Genomic DNA, 24,689 nt, shown 5'->3' on the forward strand with positions numbered 1-24,689 from the left:
CTTCTCCAGGTTAAACATGCCCAGGTCCTATAAACAATCCTGACATGATGTGATATGATATGATATGGTATGACATGACATGACATGATATGATACAATATGATATAGACTCAAGGTTCTCTAATATACCTCAGATTAATGCCTTAGGAATACCATAAATAATTACATTCCATTGCTGGTATCAGATGGATAAATAACTAAGTTGTCTCAGTATCCTTGAGCAAGGAATTGTTAACTTCTACCCCTGATTTTGCCATCATGAACAAATGCACCACTTAAGAACTGTGATATTTCCTTATCAATCATAATCTATTATCATTCCCTTTCTTCCTCTGTCTTGCAACCCCAGATTATTCTTCATTTCTTCAGTTCATTCCCATGTCACCACTTCTACATTTTCTTTGTCCTTTTCTCATCTTAGCACCAGTTGATGAACCAATTCAACTCTATACTCAAGTTCAACTCTTGAATTTCTTTGTTTCCTCATCCTTTTGTTTGCCCTGCCAAAACTCAGTCTTATATTTCTCTCACTTTCTGCTGCCTTAACTCCTTATTCACATGATGCTAAATGAATTTCCAATCCAAGATTACATTTACTTTTTTGGTTGACACATCTGACTATGTCAGCCTTCCCTATCACCACCAGGATTAAATATAAAATCTTCTGATTGTTCTTTAGAATCTGTCCATTCCCACATTTCCAGTCTTCTTACACCTTATATCACTGCCCCTAATATATTCTATGATCCAATGACACTGGTTTATTTGCTGTTCCTCAAACAAGGTACCATATCTCCCAACTTGGTACATTTTACTGACTTCCCTAAACCTGAATTCTCTCCTTCCTCACCTACACCTCTTGGTTTCTCTGGCTATTTTCAAGTCTGCTATAAGAAATCTTTCTTAATCCCCCTTAATTTTAGTGCCTTCCTCTGTCAATTATTCTCAATTTGCCCAGTCGATATCTTATTTGTACATGATTTGAATCTAATTAGGCCCATCAGACCATAGGCTACATGAAAGCAAGAACTGTCTTTTGCCTTCCTCTGCATCACCATCATTTAGTATATTGTTTAGCACATAGTGGATACTTATAAATATCTTGAAGTCTAGAAGCATTCTCCATTTCTGCTTGTCTAGAAGTCAGAGGAAACTATGGAGACCTCAGATCAAGAATGTGTTTCTAATTCTACCCCAGGCTTATCCTGTATGTTCAGTCCAAGGCCCTGTCTGAGGAAGAGCCTGGATGAGAAAGAGGCTGATAGGTAAGCTCTGTCTCATATATAGCTACTTTTCTACTACCTGAAAACCACAGGAAACTATGTGATGATCTTATACAGTTAGAAAAGTGGTTTGATGAGTAATGTCAGGAGGCAAATGACCTCAGTTTCTACTAATATTCAACCTCAGAACATCCTGGTGTCATACAAGAATTATAGTACTGCCACCTTTTGCTTTAAACAAGATATCACATCACTAGCTAGAGCTCATAACTCAGGTAATTAAAGGGTTAATGAGAGAAGAATTGATGACTCAGTTTTATTATTTATATTTACTTGAGCTGAAAGATCAGCTATATTCCTAGACCTATCTAATATGTTCCTGTTTCATCTGTTAAATCTCCCTTTTCAGGGCTGTTTATTCACTTTTGGTGTCTTCCATCACCCAATGTTCACCTGTGGATCCAAGAACCTATAACATATGCAGTGGTCACATTCCAGAAAACTGTCTTAGCAGATGGGCTAAACCAAGTTGAGGGTAATCGATAGGCCTGAAAGCTGTCAGTGAGTTAGGAGAATGTCCACCCTGAGCATGTGAAGACTTTCCTCAGTGGAATAGGCAGAAGAAAACAATTTTGTCTCAATGGCCAAAAAGGAAACTAAAGCAGGCACTGAGGAATGCTTAGAGCTTAGTCAGGTATCAAAGATACTAGGGTCATCCACTGTATTCTGAATTAAGTTTTCTTAACTTTTGTTCTGCCACTAGACTTCCATGACTTGGGAAAAGAGATTGAGATTGACAACTTTATGTAACTTTACCTCACTGATTTCCAATTCATGGGCAAATCAAGACATCCACTGGGATGTCACTGGTCTTCTTCAGAAAGGAAGGGTTGAACAACAATCATTTTTACTGGCAGACTTTTCCCTTCTGCTATAGACTCTTTAATGTATACACCTTTACCTTCCCCCTTGCCCTCTGTAAAATTCTAGAATATCCATTCTGATGATTTAACTAAAGATTACAAAAAGTTGGGGGCGGCTAGGTGGAGTAGTAGATAAAGCACCGGCCCTGGAGTCAGGAGTACCTGGGTTCAAATCCGGTCTCAGACACTTAATAATTACCTAGCTGTGTGGCCTTGGGCAAGCCACTTAACCCTGTTTGCCTTGCAAAAAAAAAAAAAAGATTACATAAAGTTGCTAAGAAAGCTTTTCAGGATTCATTTGTTTTTGTGTACTATGAGACTGTGCTTTGAACATATAATAAACCTGTTATTAAAATGTCTTTTGGGGCTATGATAAGAATGATAAATACCATCAAAAACTTCTTGGACAATTTTTATGTCAAATTGACAAACCACAAAAGGATTAGAATAATATGGAAAACCAAGTCTTTCAGTCCATAGGCTGTTCAGAATGCATGTTGTGAAATTTATCTAGGGAAATTTCTGATCAAGAAAACTCAACTAATTAGTACCAATGCTGTTTCTTCTGGAAAACCACAGAAATAGGCTCTGAATACTTGCCTGTACGGTCCATTTTGACTATTTGCTTATCTCTTGCATCTGAATAAGTAATTGGACATAAACTTGACTTCTGGAGTGTTCACAAAGATCTCTGTTATAAGCATGGCATTCTGATTCAGGAATTGAAAGCAAACACTAAACTGAGAAACTCTGAGTCTTAACAGAAGCATTTCCTTTCCTCCTCATTTTTCTTAGCAATACTTGGGCCAGGACTAGATTATTTTCTCGACGCTATATCCTTTTAACTTCATTTTCCAAAAGACAAATAAGCAGGAGACTTTTTTGTGGGTCATTTGTCATTACCATACTGTCTTGGCTGCCCTCTCTTGTACTCTCTTCATGCATAATTATGATCAGGTCTGGTTAAAAACAGACATAAAACTGCTTTGAGTCAATCAGTATCACTTTTGGTATACCCAACTGTCTAGTCTGGTCTAGTTAAAGAATTACAAATATAACACTGATTCTATTCTATAACTGATCCTTTTCTATATTACTGCTTCATTTCATATGCTTGTTCAAAGTACATTTCTTTGTCTCTTTAACTGAGATAAGTGTAGACATTCAGTTCTCCTGATAATCAGGTCTTGTTATATATGAGTATCTCAATGGATAAAGAAAAAGCTTTTAAATTCACTACTATTATTGCTGTTCAAAATAATAGAGAACTCCCCTACCCAATCTGCTACCTTCTCTCTTCATTCTTCTACTACTTCCTAGTTTTCTAAAAACAATTGTGAGGGGGCAGCTAGGTGGCACAGTGCACCAGCCCTGGAGTTGGGAGGACCTGAGCTCAAATCCAACCTCAGACACTTAATAATTACCTAGCTGTGTAACCTTAGGCAAGTCACTTAACCCCATTGTCTTAAATAATAAAAATAAAAAAATAATAATTGTGGAACTCAATTCAGGAAAACTAGATCAAACTCATAAGAATTCAAACCATTCCTTAACTGATTAATGGCCAAAGGATATGAGTAGGCAAGTTTTCAGATGAAGAAATCAAACCCATCTATAAGCTTATGAAGAAGTGCTCTAAATCACTTTTAATTAGAGAAATACATATTAAAACAATTCTAAAACACTACTTTTTAACCTATTGGATTAGCTAATATGTCAGAAATGAAAAATGATAAATATTGGAAAAAATCTAGGAAAATTGGGGCACCAATGCACCATTGGTGGAGTTGTGAACTGATCTATTCTGAAGAGCAATTTGGAACCATGTCCAAAAGTCTATAAAACCATGCAGAAATACTTCTACTGGCTCTATATCCCAGAGATTAAAAAAAAAAAGTATAACAGTTCTTTTAGTGGTGGTGGACATTGAGGGGATGTCCATCATTTAGGGAGTGGTTGAACAAGTTGTTGCATTTGGAAAGACTTGTATAAACTGATGCAAAGTGAAATGAGTAGAACCAGGAGAATATTGTATACAATAACAACAATATTTTAAGATTATCAACTGTAAGTAACTTGATTATTCTTAACAAAGCAACGATTCAAGATAGTTCTGAAAAACTTATGATGAAAAATGTTATCCATCTCTGGAGAAAGAACTGATGAAATCTGAATATACAGATCAAAGCATAATTTTTCTTTATTTTTCTTGAGGGTTTTTGTCTGCATTTTCTTTCCCAATATGACTAACATGGAAATATGTCTTGCATGACTTCACATATATAGCCTATATCAAATTGCTTGCCTTCTTACTAAGAACTATAGGAAAGGGAGTAAGGAAAAGAATCTGGAATTCAAAATTTTTTAAACAAATAGAATTGAGTAAAATAAAATGTTAAATTTAAAAGAAAAAAGAAAATTGTTGCAATATTCATTAGGGATTTTGACCTACAGTTTTGAATCTCCTGGGTTCAAGTATCAAAGCCAAATGTGTACCATAGAAAAATTCAGGTGAAATTCCTTCTTTTCCTATTTTTTCAAATAGTTTTTAATAATTAATTAGAACTCATCATTCTTTAAATTTCCATAGAATTCACTTATAAATATAACTTGTTCCATTTTTTTCTTTAGGAGATTATTTATGGTTTAATAATTTTATTTATATAAGATTAAGCTTTGTAAGTTCTCTAAATCTTTCTCTGTTCATCAGGGCATTTTATATTTTTATAAATATTCATCTATTATAATCAGATTGCCAGTTTTGTTGGCATACAATCGAGCAAAAGAGTTCCTAATGATTTCCTTTTTTTTTTTCTTTATTGGTTGTGAATTCACCATTTTCATTTTTATATTGGTAATTTCTTCTTTTGAAATAATTTCATTAGCTAATGGTTTAATTATTTTACTGGTGAGGGAGATCCTCAAAAAACAAACCACTCCTAGTTATATTTGTTGATTTCAATGGAAATCTGGCATTTAGACCATTTCCCCCAATTAAATCTGGTCTATGACAAGTGAGCTCTACATGTGCAAGAATTCAGTTCAAAGATTCCATTCACGAAGCCACAGAAAAACTATAACTGGTAGCAAAAATTTGACTTCCAAAGACACTTATTTTGTAAAACCTATCAAGATAAAATGAAACTCTACTTTCTCTACTTTCCTTGACCATTTCTTATTTCCTCTCCTTAATTCCAGTTTCTAATCTTAGTCCTGATCCCCACCCCCACCCCCCACTACATTGAAGATCAAGGTTCAAAATAAAGAACTAAAATTTCTTATCATTATTGTCATTGGATACCCATGATCTGTACCAAGAAGGTAGACCAAGGGGATTGCTGAATCAGAAGCTAAAAAAAGAATTTGGGACTCAAATGTGCCAAAGTATTCAAATTAAACAATGTGGAAAGCATTAGCTATTGAAGCATATTGATCCAAATAGTCCTGATTCTGTGCAAAAATGGCTTTGTATACCTTAGAGCAGAGGTGTCAATCTCAAAATCTACAAAATTTCCATTGCTGTCAGAAACAGATTACATAGTAATTGGTTACCTGTCAAATCTATGTTTAAGGGAAAAGTTTATGATTAAAATGGAGCTAAAGAAGATCACAGGAAGTAAAAATGGACAATCTTGATTACATTATATTACAGATAAAATCAATGTAACCTCAAGTAGAAGGAAAATAGAAAACTGAGGGGGAGGAAATATTTACAAGTTTCTCTGACAAAAGTCTCATTTCTCAAACATAAAGAAAACTGCAACAAATTTATAAAAACAAGAGCCATTTCCCACTAGATAAAAAGGTTAAGGGATATGAACAGGAAATTTAAAGCAAAAGATAACAATGATCATATTAAAAATGCTCTAAATCACAAATAATTAGAGAAATGCACATTAAAACAACAGTGAGGTGTCATCTCACGCCTATCAGAATGACTAACATGACAGAAAAGGAAAATGAAAAATGCTGAAGGGAATGTGAAAAAATAGATACACAATGAACTGTCTTTAAAAGTTCATTATTTATTTATTAAGAACTTTTTTTTATTTTGAGTTCCAACTTATTTTACATTTTTATCAGAGTTGTTAAGCATTTGGATCATCTCTCACTTTTTGAACATCTATTTTTTTGGTCACACATATCCCTGCTGATATTGTCATACCACTTTGGTATGCACACTTTGTGTGCACTTTTCCCTTCTAAATTCAAATGAGAGTGGAGTTCAGTGCCAATCCCTCCCCTCTTCCTATCTCCTTTTTATTTGTATAGGTATCTACTTGTGTATCCTAATTATGTGAGATAATTGTCCATAACCTTCCTTTTTGTCGATGATGTCCTGGTACTATTCATTACATGGTTTCTTTCAAGAGGTGACAAAGGTATTCTATTTCCACTTTGCTTTCTGGGTCTAAAAGATCTGGGCAGTTTTCTTATAAGATTTCTTAAAATTTGATGTCGAGAACAATTGAAATATTTGTTTTATAGCGTTTAGCATTGTTTCTGAAACATAGTAAATGCTATATAAATGTCAGCTACTGCTGCTGCTAATTTTCTTTTTATGATGATGATGGAATTCAAATAGTTCAGTAATTCTTAATTTTTTTCTCCTCAATCTGGCTTCAAGGTCAGAATACCTTATATTTTTTCCTATTTTTGTATCCTTTTGATATGGCTTTGATATTTATTCTTATACCTTTTTTTTGGTTCAACATAATTTTCAGGGAGTTTGCTGCTTAGGCAAGATTTTGTATATCTTGTTTCACACTTCATTTCCTTTCCAGTTCTTTCTTCCATATCTTCTTTCTGATTTTTTTTTCTTCAAACTCATTCATTTCATTTATAAGAATATTTTTAACTCTTGCTTCCTCTTTTTTAGGAATTCTAGGTGCCCAAAGGCATTGCTGTAAGATTTCTGGTAGGGTTCTGGGATTTATAGAAGGTCTTCAAGAATCTTCTGAGAAGATAAGCTATGGTGGCAGTGGCCATACTAATGTGATCTCATGTGCACTTATCTATCACAGGGTATCTTTGCAATGTGCAGAAATAACTTGGTTTAACTCCAAGAGGCCATGACTATGTCAGAACTAGACTGTGCTAATTCCTGTTGGAGAAGAGTGAGAGCTTCTATTCCTTACCAAGAGCCAGCACAGAAATTGTCAGCAGCTTCTTGGTCTCATATAAGTGATTTTCCTGATGAATTGCCTCTCCTAAAGGCAGTTTCTTGGCTTGATTCTCCCAAGGTCTTGTGTGACCTTGGACATTAAGAAGACACTTAACCTCTCAACTTTTCCTGGTTTCTTATCTGAAAAATGAAAGAGGTGGATTACCACCTACTATATTTATATGATCTTGTCCAATTCCCTCATATGTAAAATGAAGGGTATAGGCTAGAGAGACCTCTAAGGTTCCTTACTGCTCTAAATCTATATAATCCTAAAATGGCCTAATCACCTCTCACTTCCTATATGTCCTTGAGTAAATTTCTTCCCCTCTCTGATCCTCTGATTTTCCTTTTATGAATGAATAATTTGATCCCAAAAGCCAATAATTTCTGTGATTTTAAATCCCAAGACATTTCACATTTCTATCAGGCATAGCTAGAAAGCTGATGGTATTATAAAACCTCCATTCCACCCTTCCTGGAGGACAGGATCTTTGTCTTGTTTGTCTCAGTCTCTCCCCCTCCCCTCTACCCCCAGATTTGCTCGTTGCACCCAGGGATAGGTAATTAATATTTGTTAAATGAATGAGGATTAATTTTAGCTCCCATTGCAAGAGATTTAAGGTGATATTTTGGAGACCCTGTGAGAAAGGTAGTCCAGAAATTCGCATTTTACAAAGTGGGGGAAACAGAGAGGGGAAGTTAGTTTTCCAGTAGACACAACTAGCAAGTATTAGATACAATATTCAAAACTCCTGATTTCATGTCAAGTAAATTTTTTTAACTACATAACACCACCTCCGAAACAAAGTATTACATCCTGAACCACAATGACCTTCAGAGGGTCAGAGCTTCTGAGCAACAGATCTTGTCATGCTCAAGAAAGACACGCCACCCCCAGCAGGACTCCCAATGGCCCCTACTTAGAGAAACATAGGTCTCCTATCCTAAGAGCTCATTCAAACAGTTCCTCAGATCAGGCAGGATATGCTGGGGCTGTTATCATCAGAAAGGGGAAGCTGATTTCACTATTTCTGCCTGTGATAAAACACAGGAAAACAACTTTGCTATCTATTTGTTGTTTGCAGAAGAATTGTTCCCCTCACAGTCAAGTGCTCTGTATACATTTAATTTTCATTTCCCTTCTGGACCCAACTTTTAATTTTCATTTCTACACTGTCTCCAAATTTTGCACCTTTAACAACTCTCCCTGAAGGAAATTCCTGAGGCTTGTTGAGTAGAGTAGACATATGGAATATTTAGGGAGCTCGTGGATTGGAGAAGTCAGAAGGAAGGACTCTGAAATAGAAGGCAAAATTCACATGGGAAGCAAAAGTTGTGGTTTAAAGAAAAAGTCTGTGACTGTCTGATTAGTTATCTAGTGATTCATTTATACGTAACCCTGAGGAGTTTTGCTTAGATGATCTTCAATTTTCCTTTCAGCTCTGGAATCATATGACCTTTGCCAATGAGACATATCTTTAGGAATCAATATGACATTAGGTCTCAAAATTAAATTATGAGATAGATAATTAGCATTATGACATTATAGAGAACCACTTTGAATAATTCTGATCAATGCTATGACAAATCACAAATTCAGAAGACAGAAGAAGAGGAAATATGTCCTTCACTTCCTACCAGAGATACAATGAACTAAAAATGCAGAGAGAGACATACATTTTTTTGAGCATGGTCAATTTGGGAATTTGTTTCGTTGGAAGTTGCATGTTTGTAATAAGGATTGGATTTGGGAGTTTGTTTTTTTGGTCTTTTTATTTGTTTAATGGAGAAGGAAATATGGAAGGAGAAGATTGTAAACACATCTAAAAATGAATATTTGGGGGCAGCTAGATGGCACAGTGGATAGAGCACTGGTCCTGGAGTCAGGAGGACCTAAGTTCAAATCCGACTTCAGACACTTAATAATTACCTAGCTGTGTGACTGTGGGCAAGTCACTTAACTCCATTGCCTTGCAAAAACCAAAAAAAAAGAAAAAAATGAATATTTTTTTAAAAGGAGGGCCCCTCTTCATGAAAGGGCCACAAAGAGAGTCTAATAAATAAATAAATAAATAAATAAATGAATCACTTGAATGCTAAATAAGATAAATTCTATGATTCTAAGTTCTACTTGAATAAAAATAGCCCAGTCACCTAAAGTAATCACTGGGCATGAGTTTTTGTCCAAAGTATTAGAAACAGGAAAACTCAGCCAAAAATATAAGAAAAGATGGGCGTTTAGGTGGCCCAGTAGATAGAGCACCAGCCCTGGAGTCAGGAGTACCAGAGTTCAAATCCGACCTCAGACACTTAATAATTACCTATCTGTGTGGCCTTGCCTTGCAAAAAACCTAAAAATAAAAAAAAAGAACAAAAGTATAAGAAAAGCCTCTACTAAGCACAAATGAGAAGGAGGAGGAAAAAGAAAAAAAATATCAAGGTTTTTTTTGACTCATGTGTTGGGGCAGGATTTATAAAAAAATTCAATTGTTAAAGTTCCCCTTTCAGTTAGAAGCAAAGTTTCTCTATTGGTATGCAGGGCGAGGGGGGTACATCACATTCTCTAAAGTAATTGGAATTCATGCACATAAGATAGAGCACCTTGGATCAAACAATAGTATAGAATAGTAGTCTGTCTATGTGACTGGATATCTCATAGCAGATGAGGTATCTCCACAGCATCACACCCTCAGCCAGAACTAGAGTCAATGTTTGGGAAGTGTTCCAGATGATCATTTAGAGTTGAAAAGAACCTGAGAAGTTCCACCTAAATTCAGTAATCAGTGTTATAGCATTTATTTCAGATTCAAGAGACATTTATTTCATAGTTACTGTATGCAGAACACTATATTAAGATTAGGAGTCAAACAAAATTCATAAAATATGTAATCTTTGAATACACAGAACTCACTGGGAGATAATATGCTAATATTACAAGAGAAGTAATCTGACCCCCATTTAAACACTACTTTCTTGTATCAGGAAAAGAGGAAATTTTTTTCACCAGGCATCCTATCTTATTTTTGGATAGCAAGCTCTTCCTTATATTACACACATCTGCTATCTTCTGGAGTTGAATATTATGGGGAACACAGAATGATAGAATCTCAGAACTGCAAGGAAACAACTCGCCTGGTTGCACATCTACCTGAACTGGAATACTCTCCCCAGTAGCCCTGACAAGAAGTCAATCATTCAGCCAAGTCATTTATTAAGCACTTACCATGTGGCAGGAATGGTCATCCATCCATGGATAGAATCAAAGAATTATAGATGTGTGTCCTTCACGCTTGAAGAAGACCTTGACCTCAGGGAAGTGATGCCATGACAAGCAAGTGAACTGAATTTGAGTGGGGGGGGGGGGGGCCTGTGCTAAGTCACCAGCTTCACTTTCTTCTGGAATCATCTGGATCCAATAGTCAGACAGGAATCAGGACTACTGGATTTGGCCCTGGATGTGATGCAATCAGTGTGTCCAAGGTCACACAGTTAGTAAATGTCAACTATCTAAAGCCAGATTTGCACTCAGGTCCTCCTGACTCCAGAGCTGGTGTTCTATCTATAGAAGCCCTATAGATGTAGAACTGTAACATCAGAGGCTTCATTTCTGGTTAACATTTCTTTTTTTTTTAGAAAGATTTTATTTATTTTGAGTTTTACAATTTATCCCCCACTCTTGTTTCCCTCCCCCAACACCACAGAAGGCATTCTGTTAGTTTTTACATTGTTTCCATGGTATACATTGATCTCAGTTGAATGTGATGAGAGAGAAATCATATCCTTAAGGAAGAAACATAAAGTATAAGAGATAGCAAAATTACATAATAAGATAAGATAACTTTTTTTTTCTAAATTGAAGGTAATAGTCTTTGGTCTTTGATCAAACTCCACAATTCTTTCTCTGGATACAGATGGTATTCATTACAAATAGCCCAAAATTAGGGGCAGCTAGGTGGCACAGTGGATAAAGTACTGGCCCTGGAGTCAGGAGTACTTGGGTTCAAATCCAGTCTCAGACACTTAATAATTACCTAGCTGTGTGGCCTTGGGCAAGCCACTTCACCCCATTTGCCTTGCAAAAAAAAAAAAATACAAATAGCCCAAAATTGTTCCTGGTTGTTGCACTGATGAAATGAGCAAGTCCATCAAAGTTGATCATCACCCCTATGTTGGTGTTAGGGTGTACAATATTTTTCTGGTTCAGCTTATCTCGCTCGGAATCAGTTCATGCAAATCCTTCCAGGCTTCCTGAATTCTTATCCCTCCTGGTTTCTAATAGAACAATAGTGTTCCATCACATACATACACCACAGTTTGTTAAGCCATTCCCCAATTGATGGACATTCCCTCAGTTTCTATTTCTTTGCCACCACAAACAGAGCTACTCTGAACATTTTTTTACAGGTGATATTTTTACCCTTTTTCATAATCTCTTCAGGGTATAGACCCAGTAGTGGTTATTGCTGGATCAAAGGGTATGCACATTTTTGTTGCCCTTTGGGCATAATTCCAAATTGCTCTCCAGAAAGTTTGGATGAGTTCACAGCTCCATCAACAATGTATTAGTGTCCCAGATTTCCCATATCCCATCCAACATTGATCATTGTCTTTTCTGGTAATATTGGCCAATCTAAGAGGTGTGAGGTAGTATCTCAGAGATGCTTTAATTTACATTTATCTAATAAGTAATGATTTAGAGCAATTTTTTTATAAGACTGAATCGCTTTGATTTCCTCAGCTGTAAATTGCCTGTCAACATTTCTAAGACAGCCGTTAAAACATCAAAACTGGGAAACCAAATAGAGAAAAATAGTAGAATAAAAAGTTAATATATGGTTTTCTTAGTAAATAAGTGATCTATATTCTACAGGTCATATATATTATATATATATATATATATATATATATATATATATATATATACACATATATATAGTTTAGTCAATCCTCCTATTGGAATTTGACACCAACTCCTTCATTTTTATGGATAAGAAAACTGAAAAATTCAGTGATTCATCCAAGAACACACACATTGTGACAGAACTCAGATTCAAACCAAAGTCCTTTGATGTTAAATACATCATTTCCTATAATGTCCTATAATTCTAGGATCCAAAACTTAGTTCTTTTAATTTTTCCTTATGGAAATGCATATGGAATATGCATTTTTCTTTATGGAATCTAGAAGCTGAGAGATGTCCAACATGTGGGAAAAAGAGAATGAAAAGTCTACAGTAGTAGTGTTCCCTTCCTCTGGAGGTATTTAATACAAATAAATTGAATCAGATCTTCCAAGTTCTCTTCCAAATCCAAGAAAGGACATAGAAGATTCATAATAAGACTTGGGTCAAGTATGACTGACCTCTACTGTCTTCTAAACATACTAAATATTTAATTCTATTGTGAAAAATTCTTCAAGTGCATTCTTTCTACATAGTGATCATAGAATCAAAGTGTCTAGGATCTTGCCCATTATAGACCATTTTCCCTACTAGGGATGCTATTTAATTTCTATTTTGACCAGTGAGCTCTGTTGCTAGACATCTTCTCTCTTAATTCTGCCCAATATAGCACAAAGAATAAGTCAGGAGAGTCCTTCAGATAACTGAGGATACAAGCATATCTTCCCTAAGACTTCTATCCATCTTAAGTATCCTCATTTCTATCCTCCATTTATTTCACCATCCAGGTTGTTCTCTTCTGGACAACTAATTTATCAGCATTATTCAGAACTGAAAACAATACTCTAGAAATGATGAAACAGAGACAAAAGAGAACAAAACTTCACCTCCCTCGATCTGAAGACTCTATTTCCATGAATGTAGTTTGATTAGCTGTTTAAATTCCAGTCCTGCTTTTGAATCATATTGAGTTTGTGGTCTACTTAACCTCCTCCCTGGTTCTTTTCTATAAAAAAAAAAACCATGCTCTGTGGGTAAATATAGAACTGAAAACAGGATGCAATTTTCTTTTTGAAATTTTAAAAGCTATTCTGTAGTTTGAGTACTCCTAAATTTCAGTGTTGGTAAAGATAAGTCCCCATGGGAAGGGATTCAGCTCCCCTACACCTATTTTGATAATCTAGGGCTAGGAGCTAGCTTCAGGTCCCTGATTACCTAGTTAACTACTTTCCTTCTCAGAACACTTACTGGCTAAAACAAATAGGTGGAATTTAAAAGTTGCCCCTACAGACTGGCTGCTTAGTTTGTAAAACATTATAGAATTATAGTAAAAATGTCACAAATTCTTCATCATGTTTTGAAGAGAACATAAGTACACTTTTAGTCTTACTGTCATCATTTTTAGATGAACTAACATTGGAATATATTTTGACAGAAACTTAAGAAGCTATCATAAACTTCATTGGGAAACAGAAAAATCAACCCTTTGGCACAGTAGCTTCTCCATCATATTCATAGAAGAAAAGACATTCAATCATCATTTTCAACAGCATTCATCAGATATGATGAAAAGAACAGAGCTGAACAGAAACTTTAAAATATAAACACAGAAGTTGAAATGGTCCTTAGAATATAGGACATAATCTGTAAAAGGTGGAAAGGACCTTAGAGAACAACTCATCTAATCCTGTACTTTTATAGAAGTGAAAACTGGGGGCTAGAAATGTGGAGTGATTTGACAAAATCATACAAACACAAAATTCAAGTCTTTTAAATCTAAAGCTTTTTACTACATCATACTTCTTATTACTAATTCTCTTTCATCACCACACTTGGGATGTTTAAGAAGTAATTCAATTTAGGTCCCTGACATTCAAGATTAAGTCACTTCAAGTCTAAGAGACTTGGTTTCTTCATCTGTCAAATGAAAGCATTAATACCCAATGTGTTAATATGTCATAACATTGTTGATATTAAAGAAATACACGTTTTCGATAATCAGTTTGGCAATATGCTTAGGTTGGTAAAGAATCATGTTTTTACAGGAAACCATTTGTAACATGTAAAGTGTTTAAACACACCCACTTAAGAACTACATTACTTCCTAAAAACCTCCTAGGCTGGAGAATGAGCTGAATATATTAACAAATGAACATGTGTTCCCCTGCAGGCCTTAAACCTGGACAAGTCACTCTTTTTGGCATTTCTGGAGAATAATGCCCTAACCTTCCTGGGTTGGTGTCCTGGTAGTCTGAGCCGATTCCATATGCTGAAGCATCTTTGAAGAAACTGGCATTGGTAGATGGTCTTGAAGATCTGCTCCTGCTCACACTCAGATGGTCCAGTGCTGAGAAATAAGCCAGACCCTTTGGCTCATATTTCAAATTCCTCCAACAGGTCTCTCATGAAAGTAATGAATGTTGGCTGTTTTGATGAGAAGAGGAGCAAAAGTAACAGGTAGGAACAGAATCTGGGTCTGGGAGGCAAAAAAGCAAAGACTGGGGAGGGCCTGGAAAGCACTCAATTTAGCCATAAGACAAATTCTTTGATCTCAGGAATAAAACATGAGAGCAAGGACATTTAATTGTACTTCAATTTCCTGTGGTACAGGAGAGAAGAGAAGACATTTCTGTGCTATTATGAGGAGTAAAAGGTAGCCAAAGAAAATCTTGTTTGATTGACTCTTTTAGGAAAGAAAATGAAACTTTTCCATTTTAGAAGCATTCCTTTAGAAAAAAGGCACTCTAGATCCTCCAGAAAAGCCTGCTGGTCACCCTATCAGAGATTAATTTTGTAATTTTGTTTTAATTCTTTACTTAATAAACGCAAAAAATAAATGAGCATTTCCATGTGCAAAGCAGAACAGAGATGTATGTCCAGCTTGCTTCTTTGAATAGTGACTTAGCACAGCACTCTCTCACTCAAATCCAATTCATGTGCTTGTCATGGCATCATCTCCCTGATATCATGGCCTTCTTCAAGAATGAAGGACAAACATTATAATTATTATTACTATATAGTTAACACATTATTTTTTCAAAGCTATACTATTTATCTATTTCCTTCTGAATTTATGTTCTGTGAATTTTTAAAATGACCCTTTCCTTTTTGACAATCTTTTTTCTTTCTTTTCTTTTCTTTTCTTTTTTTTTTTTGGTTGCATCATGGAATCTAATAGTCTCTCATCCTATGTTGGGAGGTGGGCATCATGCTTCAATACCAGTTTTCCTATATCATGGTTGATCAGTACTCTGAACACAGTCAAATCTGCCTATTCTATGATGATATTTCCACTAATAAAATCATCTGGTTTTGATGTTGAGTCATTATAGTGCTAGGGACTTTAGTGACAATTTCTTTTCTGGGTTTTCAATAGCTATGACTATAGTATCTGCAGGGAGAGGTGCCAGGCTGCATCTCCACAGGAGTTATTTCCTAGAATAATTGCTGTGGGTCTGAGTTAGAAGCACCATTATTATTCCAAAGGCTCTTGATTTCAGGGTCGTGGTGATCAAGATAGTAGTGGAAGATCGATTTGTCTGTTATGTTCTGATTTTAGATTGTGCCTCATGGAGGCTTGATAGGTTCATCTAAGCAGGGTCTCTTGCCTCCTAAGGGGAGTTGGTTGGCAATTGATAGGGTGCATGGTCTTTTCTCTATGAAAGTTGCTTCCCTAGTGGCTAGGAGAGCTAAATTGGAAATAGATTACTACATAGAGAGTGATACCACTCCCAGGTCTCTTATGCTAGCCTACCAAGTAGTGATAGTTGGTCAGCAATTGAATGTGGAAAGGGCATTTATTTTAGCTATTGAGATCACTGATAACTTTGGAGAGTTGTTTCAACCTTGGGGAGAGGTTGCAAACCAGCTTGTAAGGGAACAAGAAGTTAATGGGAAGTGAAGTAGGTGGAGGTATTCAGAGAATATAGAAAACTTTTTCCTGGGAGTTTAGTAGTGAAAGGAGGGAGAGATAGAAGTCAATTATTGGTAAGTTCAGGAGTCATAAACGAAGAGGGTTTTTGTTTTGTTTTCAAGAATGAGGAAGAAGAGCATTTTCATAGGTTATTTAGGGAACATCCAGGGGGAAAGTTTGGAAATGAAGTAAAAAAAAGAACAGCTCAAGAAATCATGTAGGGGCAGCTAGGTGGCACAGTGGATAAAAGCACCGGCCCTGGAGTCAGGAGTACCTAGGTTCAAATCTGGTCTCAGACACTTAATAATTACCTAGCTGTGTGGCCTTGGGCAAGCCACTTAACCCCATTTGCCTTGCAAAAACCTAAAAAAAAAAAAAAAAAAAAATCATGTACAGGGGCCTGTGATCCAAACTAGAAATACAGAAACAGATGGACTTTGATCTCAAGGAGCTTACAATCTTCTGCAAATAACAGATAAAAGAATGTGCAAAGGAAGTGTCTGTGGATGTGTGTGTGTGTGTGTGTGTGTGTGTGTGTGTATTTGTAGAACCATAATTGGGCCTCATAATACAGATTATGTGAAGGGAGGAAGCATCAGTAAGAATTTCAGGTCATAGATTCATTCATGCAACAATGAGCTCAATAAAAGATATAGCAAACATATCATCATAGTATATGTAAACTATTTAAACTCTATCCTTGATCTTCCAGCAATACCCTCAGTTCCCAAAGTTCTGCTCAGGGCTCTAAAGTGGACCCCAAGGGATTAGGAATAGCTTTCTCTTGTCATAATTCACAAGCCCTCATCCAGTATATTCACCCCAATATTAATTATGTTGCAATCTTCCTACTATCATTCCACAATTAGTATTTTCCCAATATCCTTCTAACCATTAATTATGATAATATATTTGACCATTTATTTCTCCTCAATATCAATTAATATCAGTATCAATTAATAATTAACATTAATTAGCTTTTTCATGGGAATATTTACTGAGAAGACATGAGATACCAAAATACTAAAACATCTCCCCAAACCAGGGCACACAAGAGAATATTCACTAATAGTCTCTCATCCTATGTTGGGAGGTGGGCAACATGCTTCAGTACCAGTTCTCCTATATCATGGTTGATCATTACTCTGAACACAGCCAAATCTGCCTCTTCCATGATGATATTTCCACTAATAAAATCATCTGGTTTTGATGTTGAGTCATTATAGTACCAGGGACTTTAGTGACAATTTCTTTTCTGGGTTAAGATACCAACTTAAAAAGTTCAATTCTGGGCATTCACATGATTTATGAGTTACTCCTTGACTTACAAGTACACAGTACTTACTACTGGGTTGATTCATTGATGGGCCGGGTCAAGCAGGTCGTTCCATAGGCCTAGCCCTTCAGGTGTTATGAATATCTGAGTTTTTGAAGCTCACAGGATAGCATCGCAGTCCATTCATCTCTACTATTCATTCACCCTAAAATCAAGAATCTCCCAATAGAGAAAAATAAATATAGGTGCTATAAAGAGACATAAGATAGTTGAGTGAGTGAAAAATTATGCTGTAAGCCTCTAGGTAGGGAAAGAGGGAGCAGAGGCTTACAGCATTATTTTTCACTCACTCAAAAGTCACCAGATGGAAAAAGAGAGAGTGACCATGATAGAGACAGAAAACTTTTTTTTCTGGGCCTTAGGATATATATATATTTAGCAGCCAGTTCAAAGTTTTTTGTTACTATTCAGGAAGCATGTCATAGATTCATATGGAATCCAGTAGGCAGAACCTCACTATCTTTTCACTCATTGTCAGAAATTTCTAGAGGTCATCAAACCTCTATGAGTGATCAATACCAAGCAGAGAATATTGTGTATCTCCGTCTTTACACATAGAATCTTAGGATCTAGAACTGGAAAAGATTTGGAAATTGCCTAGTCCAATTTTTTTTTTAATGGATGAAGAAGCTGAAGTGTAGAGAATAGAAGCAACTTATCAAATTCATAGACAATATTTGGTAAAATCTGACCTTGAACCCAGGCCTTCTGATACAAAATCCAATGCAATTATCTTGTAATTTTTAGAGGTGTCAAAGCACAAAAATAAATTAAGGAATCCCTTTGAAACTTTTGAGTTTTCACTTTATATAGTATATAGAGGTCTTTATAGTTTTTAACACAGTTAATAGACATTGTATTTGATCCTCAGCAACCCTGTGATGAAACTAAAACCCAGAAAAGTTATGTCTTCCCAGAGGCTCACAACTTCTGGATGGCCCTTAACTCCCCTCCAGTCTTTATTTGTCACATGATTTACATTGGTGCTATACATATATGACCTCACATTATTAATGATATGCTGAGCTCTGAAAGATATAGGACTGTCTTAATCTCCTATGTCTTATTTATTTTACTTGGCTCTCTCTCAAAGATTATAAATAATGTTACTGTATCTTTAAGAGTCAAATGCAATGTTTTGAGGAAAAGAGTTTGTGCTAGTAATTGGGTAACAGTTGGAAAAAATGTCATCATCGAGAGAATTCTAGAAAGAGTCTGTGAGGAGCTGGCAAGTACAGTGTATTTTGGAATTATTTTTTTCCTGTGATTACTAAGGCAAGAACAAAGAAAAAGGACTAATTATACCTTATTTTCTGAGGTATATCTAACTCTTGAGAATAAAGAGGACTCTTAATTATTTTAATCAGTATCAAGAATAAGTTAATTGGTTGGAGCTGTTTTTAGATAAGTGAAGAAGAGTCATCTATTATACTAAAGTTTTTAAGTGACTCACTCAATTTTCATTTGAAAAAATATTGTATATATACTTATATTTATACATGCAACTGTTTTTATTGGATTTCATTTGTTAATGAATGATACATTTAGAAATTTCAATATTTATAAAAATATATATCTAAAAATCAATTCACAATAATTTATTAATACCATGCTAAGCAATACAAATACAAAGAATGAAACAATTCCTGCTTTCAGTCTAATGAGGGAGATGTATGTATGTATGTATGTATGTATGTATGTTTACATTTATGAGAGAGAGAGAAAGAGAGAGAAGTCTAACAAAACCATTAAATACTTGAGGTGCAAGGCATTATTAATTTTATAATTCAAAAAAGGTTTCATGTAGAAAATGGTGTTTGAGCTGCATATTAAAGAAAAGAGACTCTATGAGGTGGTGGTGGTAAGAAGGGAGGATATTATAGACATGGGACAAAGGCTGAGACAAGTCAATTTGATTAGATCACAGAGTATGGGAGGGGAAGTTATGTCTAATGAAGTTGGAAAGACAGGTTGGGGTTATATCATATAGGACTTTAAGCAGAGGAGTTTGTATTTTATCCAGGGTGTAACAGGAAGTCACTAAAGTTGATTTAGTAGGGGAATCATATGGTCAGATCTGCACTTAAGAAAAATTACCTTGGTAGAATGTAAGATGCACTGGAATGGTGAGAAACATGGTGCATTTAGGAAAATATTACATTAACTAATCAAAAGTTAATGAGAATATACATGATGAGAAGAAGATGGATGAAAAAGGTATCATGAAGTATTTTTTAATGAGAATGAATGTTTCTCTAATTCATTAAATAATTGTTATTTAATTACCTGGAGATGGGAGAATCTAGCAAAATTTATTAATTAGAAAGAAATATGCATTTGTACTCCCAGATTGCCAGAGTTTGAGATGACAAAATTAAATACATAGCAGCAAGACAAGTGACAGGCAGAGGAAAACTTTACAAGAATGGTCAATTCCAACAGACTTGCTACACATTCAGTGTCCTCTCAGATTGCCAAAGAGGATACAGATCCTGGAAATAGAGACCTGTCGATCAAGATGGAAATCCTCTAGTGTTCCCTCAGGGAATTAACAATGAGGCCAGAAGACATAGCTAGAGAAACATTGGACTTGAGAGTAAGAGTTTGGAAGAAGTGGTAGAAAACAATTGCTTTGAATGCAGGAGAAGAGGAATAGCCATGAGGTTAAGCAGCATCAAGAGGCATGTTTGAGCAAGATCTGCCTATTAAGCTTACATTCAGAGGCAGGAAAAAAGGCTAGTAATCCTTCTCTTTACCCTTTTCCTATCTTTCCTCTTTCCTCCTGGATAAGGTTTGCTTATTCACAATTTATATGTCTTAATTTTGTTTTCTGTTTTGCTGTGATTTTAAAAGTCACTTTCTATAAGATAAAAAGTAATTAATCATTCATTGCATTTCTGAATAAGTCAAGGCAAAAAAAATTTTATTAAACAGTAACCATGTTCCATGAAGGATACTAAGGATATAAATACAAGACAAAAACAAAAAGCCAATCAATTTTACATTCTAATGAAGAAAGATAACACATAAAAGGGAGCTGAAAAGTGGGGACTAAAGTGTAGTTTAATAATAGGTCCTTACCCACTGGGGAACACAATGGTAAATTCCTGAGAGTCAGAAGCAGAATCAGAAGCAAAAAAATGACTGATTCAGGCCTTTCCTCTAAATGGATGTTGTGGGAAGGATTCATCAATAAGAAGGGGGTTCCAAAAACAAAGGGTTTCAGGGTTAGAAGACAGCTTAAGCATGGTGACAAAGTGGGAAGCAGACAGAGAAAGGGCCTATAGTATCATTATTCAAATATAATGGGAAAGACAATAGAAAGAGAAGTGATGGTAGGTTCTTTTATTTGATGGGGTGAATATACTCTAGCAACAATAAGATAAAATTGTTGATTCATATTTTATATCTTCCCAAAGCATTGAGGAAAATTTGGATCATCTTATGCAAATGAGTCAACTGTTCTGGTAAAGGGGAGGTTGTGGGCAAACTGGGACTGCAGCAGAGATGAGATGACTAAAAAGAAAACCACACCCAAAGGGTAGGACAAAGGAAGTTGTGACTTAAGGAGAGGGAGGGGAAGGAAAAAAGAAGAAATAACCTTACCTCTCACCACCCCAATCATCTCTCTGTCTCTGTGTGTGTGTCTCTCTCTCTCCCTCCTCTCTCCCCTCTCCCTCTCTCTACCAGCTTTATGCAAATAAAGCAATGCATAAAACACCGAGCCTAGTCAGGAAAACCTGAGCTCAAATCTGACCTCCTATACTAGCTGGGTGGCCCTGGGCAACTCATTTAACCTCTACTTGCCTCAGTTTCCTCAACTGTAAAATGGAGATAATAATAGCACCTACCTCAAAGAGTTGTTGTGAAAATCAAAGAAGATAATATTTGTAAAACCTTAGTATAAGGTCTGTAATATAGTAGACAATATTTAAAGCTTATTTTGTATATATGCTTCATATGGTAAACAGAATCCTGGATTTGGGGTCAGAGAAAGGAGATTCAAATACTATTTTCCACTTATTATCTGTATGGCAAATCATTTCTCCTTCCTGAACCTCAGTTACTGGTTTATTAGTTACCTTGTACCTTCAAGAGTTTGCAAAGATGACCTATTTGTAACAATATAAATTATTTTCAGGAAATTTTCATGGATGATCATTTTTGCTTTATACAAGCCCAGAAAAGGACATTGATCCGAAATTCCTGCTACCCTCCATGGCCTCATGCAACTACTCCCAGAACTCCTGCAATGTGTCTTATGAAGAGAGCAAGAAATTATTGATTGTAATGTACAGTAGTGTCTGTGTGTTGGGCCTTCCCACGAACTGTTTCACTGCCTGGCTCTCCTTCTTGCAGGCACTCCAGGGGAACGTGCTGGCCATATACCTCTTCTGCCTGGCTATCTGTGAATTGTTCTATGTGGCAACTTTACCATTCTGGATTGTTTATATTAATAATGATCATGAATGGACAATGAGTTCACTGGCCTGTAAGATAATTGCATATGTATTTTTCTGTAACATCTATGTCAGTATTCTATTTTTGTGTTGCATTTCTTGTGATCGTTTCATTGCTGTAACCTATGCCTTGGAATCCAGAGGGTATAGACAACTAAAAACAGCCGTGTTCATTTCAATAGGAATCTTTTTTGTTGTGGGATTAGCTCACTATCCAGTTTTTGAAATGGAACAAAAGAAAACTTGTTTTGAGACCTTTCCAGTAAATAGCACGATAGCTAGTTATTACTACTCTCGCTTTGTAGTAGGGTTTGCCATTCCTCTCTCCATCATCATTTTCACAAACTATATGATCTTCAGGAGCATCAAAGGCAGCACAAGCTTGAGTACCCACCAGAAGGCCAAGATAAAGTATTTGGCTATTTCTATAGTTAGTACTTTCCTGGTCTGTTTTGCTCCCTACCATTTGGTACTTCTTGTTAAAGCTGTAGCCTTTTCCTATTATAGAGAAGAAGAGGAGAAAATATGTAATTTGGAAGTCAAGATGTATACCACTTCAGTGATATTCCTATGCTTGTGCACTTTCAGCAGCATAGTAGATCCCATCATTTATGTGCTAGCCAGTGAGAACTGCAGAAAGGAATTGTCTCGTCTTCACAAAGGGTGGAAACAATGGTCAACAAAGAATGACAGTACCCACCTAAAGTATTCAAAGAATATGGAGAAGTTATCACCAGAATCTGAAAGCTGTTATCAGTTTTCTGGTAGTTCACATTCTTTAGCTATGTAACCAGACTTCTGTGAGAGTTCAGATTTTTAAGAAGAAAAGAGAATCTAACAGCCGAAGAACCACCAGATGATGGCATTCTCTTCACAGTACTTAAAGAATCATGTTCTGTGGATCACTGTATTTTTTGCTTGATTGTTTTCTACCCTATAATGTCCACAAAATGGTCAAGGTCACTGCAATAGACTTCTTTGAGGTACCAAGGGAAAGGTTATTGCCAAAAGGGGTTAACTTCTTATAGTAGGCCTTTGTTTTGGGCTTTATGAAGGGAGAATACTCCACACATATGGAACAACATGAGCAAAGGTGCAACACTGGGAACCCATGTGTGAGCAGAGGCAGAAAATTGAGCTTTGCTTCCATCTCAGCACAACATTCCTTCCCCAGGGATTTACCATGAAGGGGCAATTAGGGCGGGGGGGGGGGGGGGGGGGGGGGGGGGGGGGGGTCAGGAACAACTGTGAGGTCACAATAACCTGGATGGGAGAAAGAAGAGAGACTCCTTTGAAATATCAGGGAAAAAGGATCATCTGACACTTTTAAGATGTTGTACATTGTGACATGTCAAACTTTCCTTGACCTCTACAAACATTTGTGCAGTGGGTGGACAGTTAACATTCACTGATAATGACTTTATTTGTTGTAAGAACTTCAAATTCAATAAATCCTATTAAACCTGTGTGCCTGTGCAGCATAAATCTAGAAAAAATTCATAAACCCAATCCTCCTGCCTCTCTCATTCTAGCTGAAAGATAAGACAGTAAATGATAAGGGGCGGCTAGGTGGTGTAGTGGATAAAGCACCAGCCTTGGAGTCAGGAGTACCTGGGTTCAAATCCGACCTCACAGACTTAATAATTACCTAGCTGTGTGGCCTTGGGCAAGTCACTTAACCCCATTTGCCTTGCAAAAACCTAAAAAAAAAGACATTAAATGATAATGCTCAGCATGGCATGATCAGGTATTTGACAGGAACAGAACAAAGTGGAATCTGGTACCCACGTGGTTAGGTTATTAATGATAAGGAAAGGACAGCAAGGGTAAGGTTTTCTAGAAGAGGTGGCTTTTGAAATGGGCTTTAAAATCTAAGCAGGAATTCAGAAAATGAAGAGAAAGAAGAAAGAAATAGCATAAAGAAAGTCACAGAACAAGAAAGTCCAAGGTTGGCATTGTTTGAAGATACAGCCAGCATTAGCAGTCCATTGTTTTCCATTCCTATTCCCAACACCCTTGTTCAAGCCCTTTCACATTTCACTTGGGTTATCACAATAACTGAGCAACTAACAAAAAAATGTCATCTCTCTCTTTCTCTGTCTTTATCTGTCTCTCTCCCTCTCTCTCTCTGGTGCTGTGTGTGTGTGTGTGTGTGTGTGTGTCTTGTTCTTGCTCTTGCTCTTGATTTCTCATCCACCTATATTCCTAGAGTCATCTTCCAGATACATAGCTCTTGTCACATTATTTTCTTGATCAGACATCTTCAGTGGCCAGCCACTACTTATTAAAAAAAAAAAAATTCAGACTCCTTAACCTGGCATTCAGTGCCCTCTATATAGATCTGACTCTGTTGGTTTCTTAAGGAAATTAAATAAAACCTCCAGCTTTAGCTACATTTTTATTCCCTATCTCATGCCTTCCAGCCAGTTGTTTTACTGTAAATACAGCAGATGATTTTTCCTCAGAGATTATAAACTTGGGGATAGACTGGCTTTCTCCATGACTGCCCCTATTATCCTGATCGAGGAAGGCATATGGTCATGAACCCTGGGGTTCCTTCAAGTGCCCAAGAGACCCAAGGCAGGAATATCATGAGACTAGAAAATAGTAAGTACAACTTGATGTTGCCAACTCCATGCTTGGCCAAAACTGGGGAGACAAAAATGGGGAGAGCAGGGAAAAAAGAATCATCAATGAAGTTTTTTTGCTTGTTTTTTAATTAATCTTATTTGTTTTCCAATGATATACAAAAGTAGGATCTACCTA

The 24,689-nt window shown here is 36.2% G+C and overlaps 1 protein-coding gene across 1 annotated transcript; it reads left to right on the forward strand.

Moving 5' to 3' along the window:
* The first annotated feature begins 14,340 nt into the window (after positions 1-14,340).
* On the forward strand, positions 14,341-23,110 carry GPR132 (G protein-coupled receptor 132). Its single transcript, XM_074213481.1, has 2 exons — positions 14,341-14,671; positions 21,605-23,110. The coding sequence occupies exon 2, from the start codon at positions 21,682-21,684 to the stop codon at positions 22,711-22,713; it is 1,032 nt and encodes a 343-aa protein (XP_074069582.1). The 5' UTR covers positions 14,341-14,671; positions 21,605-21,681; the 3' UTR covers positions 22,714-23,110.
* Positions 23,111-24,689: the final 1,579 nt, after the last annotated feature.

This window comes from Macrotis lagotis, chromosome 1, assembly GCF_037893015.1.
Source record: "Macrotis lagotis isolate mMagLag1 chromosome 1, bilby.v1.9.chrom.fasta, whole genome shotgun sequence".
Classification (NCBI taxonomy): domain Eukaryota; kingdom Metazoa; phylum Chordata; class Mammalia; order Peramelemorphia; family Peramelidae; genus Macrotis; species Macrotis lagotis.